The following is a 16,400-nucleotide window of genomic DNA, read 5'->3' on the forward strand; positions in this document are numbered from 1 at the left end:
CTTGTACATTTTTCTATTGATGGACATTTTGGGTTCTTCCAAGTCTTGGCTATGGTTAATGTTCCTGCAGTGCAGGATTGCCAGCCGATACCTTTTTCATTCTGTTCTGCTCAGGTGATAGGCGCATGAAAGGACCTACCAGATCACATGGCAGCTCAATTTTTACCTTTAAATGCACCGCCACTCTCTTCTCCCTACTGTCTCTTACCAGTTTATCTACCCGCAGCGGCGAGAGGGTACATAGTTCTCTAAAACCTTTTCAGCATTTATACCTTTGTACACTATTCTCCTGGTGATCATTCTGATGGCTGTGTGGTAAAGGTTTCTGTAGATTGGATTTGCAATCTTTATTAATTGCTGACGTTGAGCATTCCCATTCCCTTTTTCTTAAAGAAAAAAAAAGCAAGAAAAGACAAAATGTGCGTAAAATATGCCTCTTGACTGTGTTTTTGAAACGTTGACGTCTTTTGAATTTTCTGATTGATCTACGACCCCAGGATTTTTTTCTTTGATGGTAGGTGTCTATTACAGGCCTGCAATTGTTTTGAATATTAAATGACCACTAGCGCTGGGTTCAAAGATGCTGTTGTGTGAAACGGCCAGAAGACAGAAGCATTTCTCCTTACCAAATCTGGTTTCTAGGGCAAGACAGCCAAAATGGAAGTTGTGCTGTAGCTTGTAAATTGGAACGGAAAGTGCCAGGAAAATCCCCTTAAGATTATGTCTCATTCTGTCCTGTTCGTTTTTTAATTTAATTACTATTTTTGATCACAGCCAATTTGATTACAATGTTTTCTTTGTTCTAGGTGTGCAAGATGGGGATGTTTTACACATATACATATATCTAGTCTTCTTCAGATCCTTTTCCCATGTAGCTTATGACACAATGTTGAGTAGTCTTCTCTTGGTATGCCGTAGGTCTTTGGTGATTATATATTTCACATGCGTTTGTATATCTCTGTAAACCCCAATAATGTAATGTATCCAATCGTCACACCTTTCCTTATGGTGGACCCTATGTTGGTTTAATGAATCTGTAATTGCCTTTCTCTGTGGAAATATCTTCATTGGTATCAACTTTTAGCTCACACCTATAAGTGATATGATAGGATATGTGTCTTTCACTTTCTCACTTACAACAACTCGGGTGATTACTTCTAGACTCATCGATGGTGCTGCAAATGGCATTGTTTCATTTCTTCCCCAGCTAATATTCCATCTCCGTGTAGCAGTTCTTCTTTGTCCACCCATCTGTTGCCGGACTTTTTGGTTACTTCCATATCTTGGCTATTGTAATATGTGCAGTGCACATTTGCCTTCCTGTGCCTTTCCAATTCTGTCTTCTTTGGTTATAGGTCCAGGAATGGGCCTGCTGGTTTATATTGTAGCTCAATGTTTACCTTTTAAAGGCATCATCTCCATTCTGTTCTCATTAGTGGCTCTTTCCAGGGTACATCCCACTGAAAGTTGAGGGTATGCATTTCTCCACAACACCTTCAGCATTTATTTATTTATTTTTCTTTGTTTGTTTTGCGGTACACGGGCCTCTCACTGTTGTGGCCTCTCCCGTTGCGGAGCACAGGCACCCACGGCATGTGGGATCTTCCCAAAACGGAGTATGAACCCGCGTCCCCTGCATCGCAGGTGGACTCTCAACCACTGCGCCACCAGGGAAGCCCCAGCATTTATTGATTATGGGTTTCGTGCTGAAGGTTATTCTGAGGGGTGTGAACTGATACCTCTTTGTGGTTGAATTTCCGTGTGTCTCATAATCCCTTGACATTAAACTTTAAGGCATGTCCTTCTTTTTTTTTTTTTTGCGGTACGCGGGCCTCTCAGTGTTGTGGCCTCTCCCGTTGTGGAGCACACGCTCCGGACGCGCAGGCTCAGCGGCCATGGCTAACGGGCCCAGCCGCTCGGCGGCATGTGGGATCTTCCTGGACCGGGGCACGAACCCGTGTCCCCTGCATCGGCAGGCGGACTCTCAACCACTGCGCCACCAGGGAAGCCCAGGCATGTCCTTCTTATTTTTCACATTGTGATTACAGCTTAGCTCTTCAAAGTGTTTTCTTAAAGTATGAGTCACATTTTGAAATTTTTGGCCATTACCTCCCTCAAGACATTTTGAGGGCAGGTTTCATTTACAGCCATGCAGTACTTGTTCACATGAAGTGACCATTAGCACAGGTTTTAAGCTGCTTTTGCAGGTAACGGCCAGAGGGTGGCAGCCTTTCTACGTTCCCCACGCTGGTACTAGGGAAACAGACCTTCCTGCCACTGGTGTTCCTCGGTTATAAATTAGAAAAGAATGTGCCCGGATAAACCCCCAAATGCTTACGTCTCCTTACTTATGTTTGTTTTTAAATTTAATTTATACTTTTTATTGGAGTTATATTCCATTGTGTACATGGACCACTGCTTCTTGGTGCACTCCTCTGTTGATGGACATTTTCGTTGCTTCCAAGTGTTGGCTATGGTAAGTATTGCTGGAGTGCAGAATTGCCAGTCTGTGAGGTTTTGATTCTCATTTTCTCAGGTGACAGGTCCAGCAGTGGGTATGATTGATTGCCTGGTAGTGCAATGTTTCCCTTTTCAAAGCACCTCCATTGTGTTTTCATTAGTGGCTCTTACCACGTCCCCCTTAGAACGGAGGGTACGCACTTCTCCACAATCGCTTCAGCATTTATTGCTTGCAGCATTTTGTTAATGGCCATTTTGACTGCTGTGAGCTAATACGTTTTTGTAATTTGGGTTTGCGTGTCTTTACAAATACCTAAAATTCATCATTTTTCCAAGCCGTTTTTGTTTCTGTTTAAAAAAAAAAAGGAGAAAAAACTGTGCATACAATATACCTCTTGAAATTGTCTTCTTGGAAGGTTGCCCTCTTTTGAATTTCTTATTCGGTTTTCGATCCCAGGAATTTTTTGGTGGACACGTGCCATTACAGAACTGCACGTTTGGAGAATACTTAGTGACCATTAGCAGTGGGTTTAAAGCGGCTGTTGTGTGAAACGGTCACAAGGAGGCAGCATTTCTCCATTCCCCAATCTGGGTAGTAGGGCAGGAGAGCCTTTCTGGAAGTCCTGTTCCTAAGTTGTAAATTAGAATGGAATGTGCCAGGAGAAACCCCCATAAGTTTATGTCTCATTACTTCTTGTTGGTTGTCTTAATTTTTGTAATCGGGGTAATGATTAGAATATTGTTTGTCCTAGGTGTACACAATCTGGTTCATTTGTACATTTTATATGTCTATTCATATACAGATCCTCTGCCCATGCAAAATATTACACAGTGTTCCATAGACCTCCCTTGCTATATGGTCGGTCTTTGTGACACATGTATATAATATGTATTGGTATATGTAACACTGATCTTAATTTATCCATTCCTCCCACCTTTCCTTTTAGATAAGTATAGTTTTTTCCTACATCTGTGAGTGTCTTTCTCTGTGGAAATATTTTCCTGTGGGTCAGTTATTAGATAACGCCTATAAGTAATATCATAGGATATAGGTCTTTTGATTTCCAACTTACCTCATGTTCCATGATTATCTCTAGGCTCATCTGTGGTGCCTCAAAGAGCAGTGTTTCATTGTTCTCCATGGTGAATATTCCATTGTGTACATGGACCTCTTCTTCTTTATCCATTTACCTGTTGATGGACATTTTGGTTGCTTCACCATCTTGGCTATTGTGAATAAGGCCGCAGTGCAACTGACAGAGCCTGTGTCTTCCCGATTCTGGACTTCTCAGGTGAGAGGCCTAGTGGTGGGCCTGCTGCGTCGAATGGAAAACGAAGGGAGTAACCAGGCAACGTCAGTTACCATGGCAGCCCTGGGAAAAACATTACCAAGTGACACTAACACTCCCAGGAGCCTACATTTGTTTCCACAATAAGTAAACCTTTCTCATTTCTAAAGTACTATAATGTGAAATATGCATCTCAGTCAGAACTAGAGGTTACTCAGTGTCTGCTGTGATCGGGGGGAAAACAATAGGGCCTTACAAAGTATCTAAAGGAATGACACGAAGAAACTAGGGGCCACGGGCAGAGACACACAGGCTCAGACAGGCTCCAATCTCTATGACATTCTGAGGAGATTCACTTTGTAAGGGCTCGAGCACGAGAAAGCAGCCACTAACCAGCTACCCGGTCTCAAATATGTGGAGAAAGTCGATGTAAATGCTTACCTATGTATTATTCTTTTCTGATCATTCTTTCAGTGTATCCCTTCTGGCTTTGTGCAAAGCGATTCTTCGTTTTGTACCTGAAAAATGAGTGGCACATGTAAATGGATGAAACTTGTCAGAGCAGACATCCACGGAGCTCTTCAGCTAACGAACGAGGAGCTCCGAGTTCTGGGAAAGAATCGTAAAAGTGGTGTAGAATCACAATATCTTAGAGCATCCTTTATATGAAATCCCCTCTTTCATACCACCAGTCACTGGTCATCAGCCTATACATGAACTTTGCAGTGACAGAAAACCCAGCACTGTCTAGACAGGTCTAGGCACTTCTAGTTGCTACGGCAGTCTATATCAAATTCAGAATCTGACTCCCTGTCACGCATCAGTCCCAGTCTGCCTTCTGCAATGGTACACCCCATGGCACACCTCATCTCTTTTCCATCTGGCACATTTCCCAAACACACGAGGACAATTTTGTTCTTCCTGAAGCTCTCTTCTCCCACGTCACCCTCCTAAATCACTCCTTCCTTCCTGTGTTTATGACTTTGAGGAGCCCCCAAGGTTTTCTCATCCCAAGGCCATGACAAGCAATGGCATCAGTGTGCCTGCTACAGATTCTGGGAAAGGGGCAGGGCCACACGAGGGTCTGGCAAATGTGACTGACAACCTGAGGTGAGAGTACATGGGACAACCTCAGCCTCTCTTCAGTCCTCAGCCTCTATCCAAGGTTTCTCCATAGCACACTATTGACATTTTGGGCCAGATCATTCTTTTGGGGGTGGTGGGGAGGGCTGTCCTATGCCTTGTACGATAATGTAGTAGCATCCTGGCCACTACCCACTAGATGTCTGCAGCACCGCCCCCCACCCCCACCCCCCACACCCCGGATGTGACCAAGAAAAATGTCTCCAGCCATTGTCAAACGTCCTGGAGGACGGGTGATGGCAAAATCACCCTCACTCAAGAGCCACTGCTCTTTCCAATGACTCTGTTCACCCATGAGGACTCAAAACCCTCTCCTCTGCTGGCTTAGCCTTCAACTCTCCAGAACGTCTATCGTGTATCAAAATGCTATTTGAAATCTGATAGTATTTATCTCTGTAACGGTATCTGATGAAAGTAAAACTCTTTCGCCAGATGTTAATAACCTCCCAGGTGATTAATCCACGTTTACCTTATCTCCTACCCAAGACACTGGAAATTACAGAAACGATCGGACACCCATTTTCGGTACCCGTTCAGGAAGTACCTGTTGTCTAAGGCTTTTTGGCAACCTGAACAACTGAATTGAAGTAAAATATTCTGCCTGACCGTGGCTTTGTGAGACAAGACACAAACCTGTAGCAGGACCCTCCTCTCTGCTATTTACGGAATTGAGGTAACTGACCGGAAAGCCGTTGGAGGTGAACTACCCAAGAAAGCAGTGGGTTCAGGATGAGAATTTGGAAAGGGTGACAAGGGAGGGGAGAATGAACCTCAGCTGAAAAGAAAGGGGAAAAGTACCAAGAGTTGAGTTCTCTTGACTGAAGAGAAGATACGCTGAAAGCCATCAGCTTGCCCTCGGGGCCCTCAGCTCTCTGGGGAGCTCTAAGGGAAGGGTGAGCCTGGACCTACGACTCCGGACTCCTGGTCTCGGCCCCCAGGCCTGACCATTCACTCAGACTCTCAATAAATACTTGTATTCAAAGACCTTACACGGGGACCACATCTGGGAAAACATCGCCGCACCCTCATCATAAGTCACAGGGGGAGACCCGAACTGGCCAAGCCATGACAGGAGCTGTGGGGGCGACAAAAGAGCACGGCAGGGATCGGACATCGGATCGCCAGAAGCCCTCCGCCCTCCTGGTTCGTAATGCCAGGGCCCCATCGCCGCGTATCGCCGGACCCCGGTCCTGCCTCCGTCGCGCACCCTTCCCCAAGGTTGGCGGGGGTCTGGAGTCACCATCCCCGGTTCGGACCTACGGACCTCGCCGCTGCTGAGCTCTACAGGTCCCGCTCCTTCCACACAGTTCGCCGAGTCCGCGGGCCTTACTCAGCCGCGCCGGCCGCCGGCCGCGAGGCCTTGGCGCGCCCGTGACGTCACTGTCGTGCGCCTCTCCCGCAGCAAGCGGAGTATGGCTCTGGCATGGTGGCTGCGGCTGTTGTTGCTCGCGGCTCGGTTGCTTCTGGCGTCTTGCCGGGATCTGACGGTCCGCGGTCCCAACGAGCCGCTGCCCTTGGTGCGCATCCCGCGGGCTCTACAGCGGCAGCAGGAAGAGCGGCATAGCGGCCGGCGTAGCCCCCCCGCGGCCGATGCTGGCGCGTCCTGGGCTGCCGCTGATGTCAGTGAGGCGACCCGACTTGAACCAGCCGGCTCACCTCACGCTGGGCTCTTGGAACCCGCGCCACTCTCTTCGTGCGGCTGGAGGAATCGGTGCACCCACGCGGACCATTTCTCCATCGAGTGCGCGCAACATGAGGCTCCAGCGCTGCGGAACCTTTCGCCCAAGGGCAGCTGCACTGAAGTGTGTCTGGAGCTCCCCGTTCTGAGCGCACTACAAGAGGCTGCTCCCGAAGTTGTTCGGCCCACAAACGTGCAGTCGAGTACCATTCCCCCACTTCTTCGCGGCCGCCACATTCTCTGCGCCGCAGAAACCGGCAGTGGCAAAACTCTCAGCTACATGCTACCTCTCCTTCAATGGCTGTTGGGCCAGCCAAGCCTGGACCCCTGTCGTATCCCTGCTCCTCGAGGCCTGGTTCTTGTGCCTTCTCGAGAATTAGCCGAACTGGTGCGTGCCGTGGCCCAGGCCTTGGGCAGCTCCTTGGACCTCCAGGTGCGGGAGTTAGGGGGAGGCCATGGCATGAGGAGGATCAGGCTGCAACTGTCCAAACAACCTCCAGCAGATATTCTGGTGGCCTCTCCGGGGGCTCTGTGGAAGGCCCTGAAAACTCAACTGATCAACCTGGAGCAGGTCTCCTTCTTGGTGTTGGATGATGCAGACATGCTGTTGGATGAAATCTTCCTGGAACTGGTGGATTACATCTTGGAGGGGAGCCATATAGCAGAAGGCTCAGCTGACATAAAAGACCCCTTCAATCCCAAAGCTCAGTTAGTGCTGGTGGGTGCCACATTTCCCGAAGGTGTAGGCCAGCTGCTGAGTAAAGTTGCCAGCTTAGACTCTCTAACCCCCGTTACCAGTGACAAGCTCCACTGCATCATGCCTCATGTCAGACAGACATTCATGAGGCCGAAGGCAACAGAGAAGGTGACTGGGTTGGTACAGATCCTTAGGCAGCATGACAGAGCATATAGGACTGGCGCCACAGGAACTGTTCTGGTGTTCTGTAATTGCTACAGCACTGTGAACTGGCTGGGGTATATATTCTGGATGACCACAAAATCCAACACTTAAGACTGCAGGGACAAATGTCAGCCTCAATGAGAGCAGGCATCTTCCAGTCCTTCCAGAAGGGCTCCCGAGACATTCTTCTCTGCACAGACATCGCCTCTCAGGGCCTGGACAGCACCCAGGTGGAGCTAGTCATCAATTATGATTTCCCTCTCACCCTGCAAGACTACATCCACAGAGCAGGGAGGGTGGGCCGGGTGGGGATCGAGGTGCCAGTCACTGTCATCAGCTTTGTGACCCATCCCTGGGACGTGAGCCTGGCTCAGAAGATTGAACTGGCAGCTCGCCAGAGGAGAAGCCTTCCAGGACTGGGGTCCTCAGTGAGAGAGCCTTTGCACCAGCGAACCTTATTGCAGCGGGCTTATATATGATGCCATAACAGGGACCTTTCCCTCTGTGCTGGATGGGTGAGCACACTTGTCAGTAGGGTGCTCTGGGCTGCCTAGTCACCTTCTGAGGACCCGGGCTGCTGTCTGGCTTCAAAAGGTAAGTTGCTGGCCAACACTTGAGGGTGAACTACTGAGCTTGGCTCTCTGTAGTCTTTCACGTGAAGAATAATGTCGATCTTGGCTCTGTATTATGTCATGGTTTCTAACAATAAGCGATGTTTCTATGGGTTCCCCTTAATAACAGTTTCCACTGGGGCAGAATTCAGTAGACCCTGAGAAGATTCACACTCCAAACTACCACACTTAGGACGAAGGCTCTTTCAATTGATGTTTTAGTTTAAATTTTGTTTCCTGCCCCCAAACATCCATTAAGCCTCCAGGAGAAGGAAAAGGGGATGTGACTAGCAATAAAGAGAAATTTTCTTCACAACAATGGCCATGGCAAGCTTAAGCACTTTTGGTGAAATCTCTCTGGGAAGTACTGGCAGAGGAATAAAAGGCAAACTGACACAGAAATATTGCTTGGTGTGCATTTCCAGGCTCTGCCTTCTTTCTCATCTCTTGGTGGCAGGTGGAGGAAGAGAAGAAAAGGTTAAACTTTTTTATAAACCAGCAGAATAAGCTTATAACATCCTGCCACTATCTCTGCATAGGTTCTAGTCTCTGCAGCATTATATAAGCTTTGCCCAAAGTAATGAACTGTTGAAAGTCAAATGTAATACTTCACCAAACAACTTAAAAATGCTTGCGCACTGGAAAGGGTTAAGTTGCAGAGAACACAAATGGACCCAGAGCAACCTTTGCCGAAAGAGAATATTGTGCTAAATGTACAGTCATAGCTCTATTCCATATGAAGAAACAGTCAGAAGGATAAAAGAACTTGGTCAAAATCACACAAGTCAGTAGGAAAGAATCTGGTCTGTCTGTCCTCAGGGTTGTGTTCTTTAACCACCAGGCTAGCTTTTCTCAAATCTGATTCATGCATAGAATAACTATACACCTCTGCTTGCCTTCAATATTCCGTTTATACATATGCCTGCTGCAGTTTTTAATACTGCCCACTTTGACTCCCAAAAGCAACCGAGAATACACAATAATTTGGTCGCTCTATCCATGGACCGCTGTGGTGGGACTGCCCAGGAAGCTTATGAAAAGTGCAGCTTCCTGAGCCCTACTCCAGGTCTAGATAAGTTTTCTGAGGGTTGGCTCAAGACTCCAGGTACAAGGCCTTTGAAGTGGTTTGGGGGAACCCCCAGGTGATTCTCTCGCTCTCTTAAGTTCATAAACCGTTTATTCTGCCTCCCCCGGATGCCTAGCCAGGTCCTGTTCAGGTAGGAGTCCCCACACCACATCAGAGGGATGCTCCCAGCCAGGTAATCTCCGGAGCCTTGGAGATTCTGAATGGTCTCATGCTGGCCCACCTGCCGTGACAAACCTCCGCCAGAGCGAGCATTCCCCTTCACATTTACCTTCTACCACTCCCAAAGGCAGTCTGCTCCAATGAGGCCTGACTTCGTCTGTCCTAACGGGCACCCACTGATTCAAGCAGTTTAGGGATAGAAGGTGCTGTGGTTCTCGACCAGGGTGGCCCAACCTCTAAAAGGGTAGTCCAAGCAGTCTCTACCTCCTGGCCACATCCCCTCTGCAACAGCCCCAGTAAACGAAGGTCCCATCTTTGCTTTTTCAAGGTCGGCAACAGGGAGTCCCCTCCAAAAGAAGGTTCTCTCTCATTGCCACACTATCAAAAGCTGCCCCAAATGTGGTTCCTTCCTGTGGGCCTGATCAGCCTAAGGGCAGAGTTGTCTCTTTCCTTCTCTGAGTCGGACCAAGTTGTCTTACTAACCCCTCTTCACAGTGTTGACCGTGATTTTCACGGGGGCTGCTGCTGAGCCTTTCTCTCATCCTTTCATGGTGGAGAGAGAGAGGATTGTAATGATTTTTACTTCTAGGGGAGAGGGGAGTGGAATGATTACGTTGTCATTTTGTATTGTGTCCTTTTGTCATGAATTTGTTTTGAATTTCATATTAAAATGGGCCCACCATTCCCACTTTGTGAGGTCATTCAGCACCCTCATTTTGCACCTTTAACACTTCTCTCAGTATCACTTGGAAATGTTTGAAACGGCATGAGCTTGTCCTCACATTCCTATCAGCTGTAAATCCGGGACCCCGACATGAACGTAACCATTGAGCAGAACCCCTCTCCACTAGCTGTGTAACACTGGGCAGGCTCCTTAACATCTTGGTTTTTCTAAGCCCTCAGGTGTAAAAATATGAGGGTTCTATGAATTTATATTTGGGGCAGGACAAGGTCGAGAAGAGTGTGTCTTTGCTTGTATTCTTCCAAACTGGAATGTCTTCCCTCTCTTCCCCATGGGTCCAAATCTCACTTGTCCTTCAGGCCCACTGCCAAGGAGCCTTCCCTGATTCCCCAGTCCACACAATTCTCTTCCTCTTAGGGTCAGTGCCATACAACCTAGCTGTCTCTTAACGTTAATCTTGCCTCTCAAGCCAATTTCAGAATGTGGGTCTCTCTTGCCCTCCTGGGGCCCCTGGGGCTGTACCAGCCCACCTGCATGCCCCACGTGGGGTGTCTACTAGACTAGAGCATGGGCGGGGAGGCCCAGGTGTGAGGGGCCAGGCAGAGCACCTCTGCCTCCACCCTGCGCTCCTCCACAAAACTGCCCCTCCTCCTGAAGCCTGACAGCAAGTCACAGGTTCCTTATTATGACCTCACTGGGTGGTGATGACCTCACAGGCCTTCTCACAGTTTCCATGGCAGCGTAACTATGGAAACGTGCTGCCCTCAGAGAAACTTCCCTACCAGTTCTCCACCAGATACCAATCTCTTTGGTTGTCTGAGAGAGAATGTCTGACCGGATCGTCTATATTTACTCAAACCTGTGCTCTGTTCCCTGGCTGGGCAGTGCAGCAGGTACACCGAGACCGGGCATCTGTAGAAGAGGCATGGTGTACACACAACCTCACCTGGCTGCCACATGTTCCTGTGGGGCGTGCCCACTACGTAAACCTCAGCACTTTCCCAGCTGTAAGTAATACCAGTGACCTGGGACACCTTCAGGGTCCCACAGTGCTCACTGCTGAGGACAAGTGAAAGGTCATCGCTGAACTAGTGTTCAGGAAGCTTCTGATCTTTATAAATGTTGCCTTCCGCTTTGGGCTACAGGATGCTTCCATTCAGACCCTTTCCTGATTGGCCTCTTAGCAAAAGGCAAGTGCATTTTTGTTGGCAGATGGTAAACGGAGCAGTTTGAGGAAGAGGGCCACTCTTGAACCACACCTTCAAACCCAGGTACCTCTGTGCTGTCATGTACACATCTATATCGGTCCCCTCAGACACATCCCATACTGAGCTGCTGAGTACTAGGGGAGAGGGTGGTGCCATATTCATGGGAATACCGGAAGAACCAAGGGGGGTGATGAAGTGCTAGTGAGACTGGAGGGCTGAGCAGATGGTGTCCCAGGAGGCTGGGTGGATGTGAGCCTACACTTGGTACCCAGAACCCGGTTCTGAGTCTCCTGATCACTCTGCCTCAGTATTTGGCCTTGTTCTAATCTAGATAAAAGTATCAGACGGCTAGAGTTCAGTGTGGTTGTAACAGGCATTATAAATGGGGCCCAAGAGGGGTTGCCAAAGTGGGAGGGGGTCCTTAACCTATTTATATTAGATTATCTTTTTCCAAAACTTGAAAGATGTTTCCATTAAAGCCTCAGAAGTGACACACTGCAAGAAATGTTTTCTCTGTTGTGGAAGGGAGAGATGGAGAGGATCATGATTGCAATTTCTTTCGGGTTCTACTGTTTTCCCTGGCAACGGTGAAGAGACTACCTCACCTGATGCAGCCGTAGGCTCTAGGAATTGCTTTTGCAGCCAGTGTCCCTTTTCTAGGGACTCATAGAGGTGATGGGCCAAGTCTGTGTTTTGGATGTCAAGTAGATTAAAGGTCTTCAGCCAGAAACTGGGAGAGACATGAGAGAGGGAAATTCTGGCAGGAGACTGTGTACAGCAGAAGTGACTGATCAGTTCTGCTTTTCTTTGCAGCAGCTGTGGCTCCCATTTCTCCTCCTAAACCTGGTCACTACCATGTCCTCAACCGAGGGTGTGGAGAAACGCAGTTGGGCCGGCATGGGGAGACATACTCCCTGGTTGGTGGCTACCGGGCCTACGGGGATGCTCCTTTGGCCACGCCAGCAAAGGCGGAAGCCGAGAAGCCAGTCCCCAGATGTGCTCCCGAGAGAAAGCACGCTCCGGAAGAGTCGGACGAAGATCTCGGTTGCTCCAGACCCAAAATCCGGCGATTGTAGCATGGTGCCAGGAGGCGGGCTCCACAGACTCTTGCTGGCTGAACCATTCTGAAGACAGGGCAATGGTTTAACTGCCTAAGGCAGCGAATGCCTCTTCCTGCAGTGACCCCTCCCGCCCGCCCCACCACTGCCCACTACCACAGATTAGAACCTGCGTCGTTCTGTCTGAGCCTTCCTCAGCCAGGAGCCTCCCTGCACACTAAATGGCCATAAGCCAGGAGCCTCAGAAAGTGAGGTTTGAAATGAGAGTCTGCCCTGAACATCCCAGGGCGGAAGCTGGCCTGGAAGAAAACCTGGCATTCCTCTGCTCAATCCTCACGGGCCCCTTTGTGAGCTGGAGAAAGTGAAGTCTGCACTCTGCGAGCCGAGGAGGATGCAGGAGCAGAGACAGGGTGCAGAGAAGCCTTAGCAGTCTACCACATGGGCTCCTGCCCTGAGCCATCGTCAGCGGCCACCACCACAAACCAGGGGGGAGCTGGGCTTTTTGAAACTGAAAGCAGCAATCTGTGGCTTCCCAAAGAGCCTCCTGCCTGGGGTCTCAGGAGGCAGGGTAGAGAGGCCCAGGAAGCCCTGCTCCCTGAAGCAAGAACAGGATGGAGAGTCAAGCAGCACGCACCCCGCCCCGAGGTTCACATGCTCCTTTATTGCCAGCCCTTTCTGTCCCCAGTGGGGTCCCTTACTGCTCAATAAAATGTTTCTCTGTAACAGATTTGTAGGGTCGCCAGTGCTCAGACTTAGGTCACTACCCCTGTGCTAGGCACTCCTGCCACCTGGGAAAGGTTCCAAAGGTGGAACAGCTCCAGGGGGTGCCAGGGATCAGAGCAAAAACTTGAGAGGCTGGGGATGCAGGAGTTTGGGCACAGCCCCTAAATCATCTCAGTGGTTGAGCTGCTGTGAGAAGGCACATCCCCAGTGTGCGTGTGTGTGTGTGTGTGTGTGTGTGTGTGTGTGTGTTGGGGGGAGGGGGTCCCTAGAGGAGGCAGCTAGAGGGAGGGCCTGAGGCTGGAAATGGGGAATGGCGTGCGGCCTCTGAGCAAGCACAGGCACTTAGCCCTTGAGGTTTCTGGGAAAGCTAGAGCCACAAGGGCCACGAGATAAGGCAAGTGTAGCAGCAGAACCCAGGTGCCAGGTCTTTCTTCAGAACCTACACTTCTCCACGAGGCTGGGCCTTCCACACTGAGGTAGGAGGGATCCTGGCCAGAAGGTCAGCCAGCAGCTCTGGGACGAAGGTTGCTGCGGTGGGGGCTCTTCTGCCATGGAAGCGACTTCATTTCCTTCCACACAAATAGCCTACTGACTGAGTTCCTGCTCTGTTGAGTAAAAGGGTGTTGACTCTCCCCAGAAGGTTGTTCAGTTCACATCCCAGAAGTCCCTCTATTCAGGCCCTGGGGAGGTGTAGCAGCTCCTGAGGGCGCTCTCCTGAGGCTGGCTGACAGAAGTGGGGGAGGTTCCTGATAGTTCCCAGGCGCTGGTTCAAGTCCCCAGAGAATGGTCATGCAGGTTGGGGAGTCAAGTAGGAGGAGAGAGAAGGTCGGGGGCAGAGGGCCCCCTCCTGAATCCAGAGCTCACAAGGTTACCCCCCCCCCATTTCCAGAAACTATCTCTTCCCCCACACCAGCCCCCATGGCCCAGTACCGGGAAACCGGGAGCCCAGAGCAATTGTGGCCACAGAGACCCTCGCACGCAGCCCTCGGGGTGGGCGGGGCCGGCTGCAGGCAGATGGGGACGAGGTGTGCTCCCGGGAGGCCACGGGCTGCAGGTGGCCCTCTGAGAGAAGCACCCCAGCTTGGACAGGAAGGTTAGAGGCGGGGGAGAGCACCCTAGGGCGCCCCCTCGGAGCAGTGGGTGTGGGAAGAGGGGCGGGGGCGGAGGGAACCCGCGATGGGAGGCGAGTGGGCTCTCCGCAGAGGCCAGCTTAGCCCGCGGGAGCTGCCTCTGAGCAGGGGGCGGGAGGGCAGTGCCGCCCTGTGGCTGCAGGGCTTCCCGGATCGCGGCTCTCCGCACACGGGTCGCAGGGTCCTGTGACTCTGTATCCCCTCCCTCACCCCGCCCCCCTCGCGAGGCCGCGCCGCTGGGTGGCCTGTGTCGACGGGCAGAACCCCATCGCCCGCCCCTCTCAGACCCGCCTCTGCCCGCCTGCCTTGCCCTGCGCAGCTTGCGGCCCAGGGGCCTCGAAGGTCCCCGTGCACGCAGCCAGCGGCCTCTGCTGTGCCTGCTGCTCCTGCTGGGTCTGCTGCTGTGATCGGTAACCCTTGTGCAGACCACGCTGGGCACCTCCAGCACCCCAAGTCCGAGGGAGCGCATGCGGGCCCTGATGCGGGACTTCCCGCTTGTGGAAGGGTGGCTGCAGTGTGTGCGGGCTGCTGGGGGCCTGTGGGGGCCTAACCTGGCCCTGGGCAGGGGAGGAGGTCCGGAGCATGTAGCGCTAGTGGGGAGGCTCCCTCACACCACCCCTGGATGTCCTCTCCATCATCTATGGATGCCCTTCCCCTTCTCTGTCATCCCCTCCCTGGTGGGAAACCCTCAGCCCAGGCCTCAGCTGCTCCTAGTATAGTCTGTGTGACAGTGTGAGGTGGGGGACCCCCAGGCTGGCCCAGGCCAGGCAATGTGTCCTGCCCGATCCCAAGACCTAAGGAGCCCACCCATTTGCCTTGACCTCCCTCCAGCCACAACAACATGCCCCTGGTCCTGAGGCAGTTTTACCAAAATGGGCTATAGCATGGTAATCTGCGCAATTTCAGCCATGGCTAGACCAGCTTGGACAGGCTGAAAGATGGTCTCGTGGGTGGCCAGGTACCAAAGGGACACACAAGGTGCCACCATGGCTGCTGGGGAATGTGGGGCAGTTTGGGGGCCACAGAGACCACAGGTTAGTCACATTGGAACGAAGTTACCATAGTGACCTAGAAAGTGCCATGCCATGGATGCTGGGGGCTACAGGGGTCACAGTGAGCCCACCTGACGGGCTTCCAAGTACCACAGAAAAAGCAACGCGTTACATGTGACTTCTGGGCACAGTAAGTGCTGTGCCAGCTGAGGAGGCTATGAGAAGCCCAAGGAGTTCCAAAGCCCAAACTAAGCCCTGGCCTTCCCTCAGTTCTGGTCAGCCTAGTCCCATGCCAGACCCACGAACGGGATGCTGTGCGCCTCATCCTGGAACAAATTGACCTCATCCGCCTCATGTGTGCCTCCTATTCTGAGCTGGAGCTTGTGACCTCAGTTAAAGGTAGACGGGGGACTTCCCTGGTAGTCTAGAGGTTAAGACTCCACGCTTCCACTGCAGGGGGGTCGGGTTTGATTCCCGGTGGGGGAACTAAGAGCCCTCATGCTGCGTGGCACGGCCAAAAAAAAAGGTAAACAGACTGGTGGTAGTGGGTGTTAGGGACTTCAGTAAGCTACCCCTGCCTCTAAAAATGATCATCTGACCTACGTGCCCCCAGCTCTCAACAATACCCGGAAGTTGGCTTGCCTTACTGGTGTGGAGGGCGGCCACTCACTGGACAGTAGCCTCTCCATCTTGTGTACCTTCTATGCGCTGGGTGTGCGCTACGTGACACTCACCCACACCTGCTACATGCCCTGGTGAGCACCTGAATATATTCAGGAAAAAACGCATTCGCCCCTTTTGGCCAACCAAACAAGCGGGCAATGCAAATCAACACTGCAAAGAAGTCTCACTAGGCATTGGTCAAAAGGGCCATGCTGAAAAAGTGTAAAAACCAGAAATGCAGGACAAGTCAAGGAGAAAAGGGAGCTTTTTTACGCTGATGGGCGTGATATAAATTGCCAACGGCCACTCTCGAAAATTGTATGGTGTTTCCTAAAACATCTAAAAAACAGAGCTACAGAGCACAGGGCACTTCCACTCATGGGCTTATATCTTGAGAAAACCAAAAATCGACAGGACACAGGCACCCCAAATTTTAGGGCTGCTGTGTTCACAAAATCCTCGACTCGGGTACACCTTAAGTATCTCATGAAAGAGAAAAATGGATAAACAAGTTGTAGTACTTATGTACAATGGAATATCACTCAGCCATGAAATCAATGTCCTAAGGCTAGTAGCAGCATAATGAGTGGATTTAGGTACGATGATTCTAAGAGAA

General features: G+C 50.8%; 1 protein-coding gene across 1 annotated transcript; it reads left to right on the top strand.

The window, feature by feature from the left end:
- Window positions 1–6,304: 6,304 nt before the first annotated feature.
- Window positions 6,305–15,880, top strand: LOC307062497 (putative ATP-dependent RNA helicase DDX28; the record flags this gene model as incomplete). The annotated part of the gene is given in 11 exon segments (XM_079718199.1): window positions 6,305–6,465; window positions 6,467–6,567; window positions 6,570–7,546; window positions 7,549–7,899; window positions 9,109–9,187; window positions 12,032–12,290; window positions 13,889–14,053; window positions 14,357–14,471; window positions 14,555–14,702; window positions 15,392–15,520; window positions 15,735–15,880. Coding segments are annotated over 11 exon segments (2,631 nt in total).
- Between the last annotated feature and the right edge of the window lie 520 nt (window positions 15,881–16,400).

Source organism: Hyperoodon ampullatus (genome assembly GCF_949752795.1).
Source record: "Hyperoodon ampullatus genome assembly, chromosome: 13".
Taxonomy (NCBI): domain Eukaryota; kingdom Metazoa; phylum Chordata; class Mammalia; order Artiodactyla; family Ziphiidae; genus Hyperoodon; species Hyperoodon ampullatus.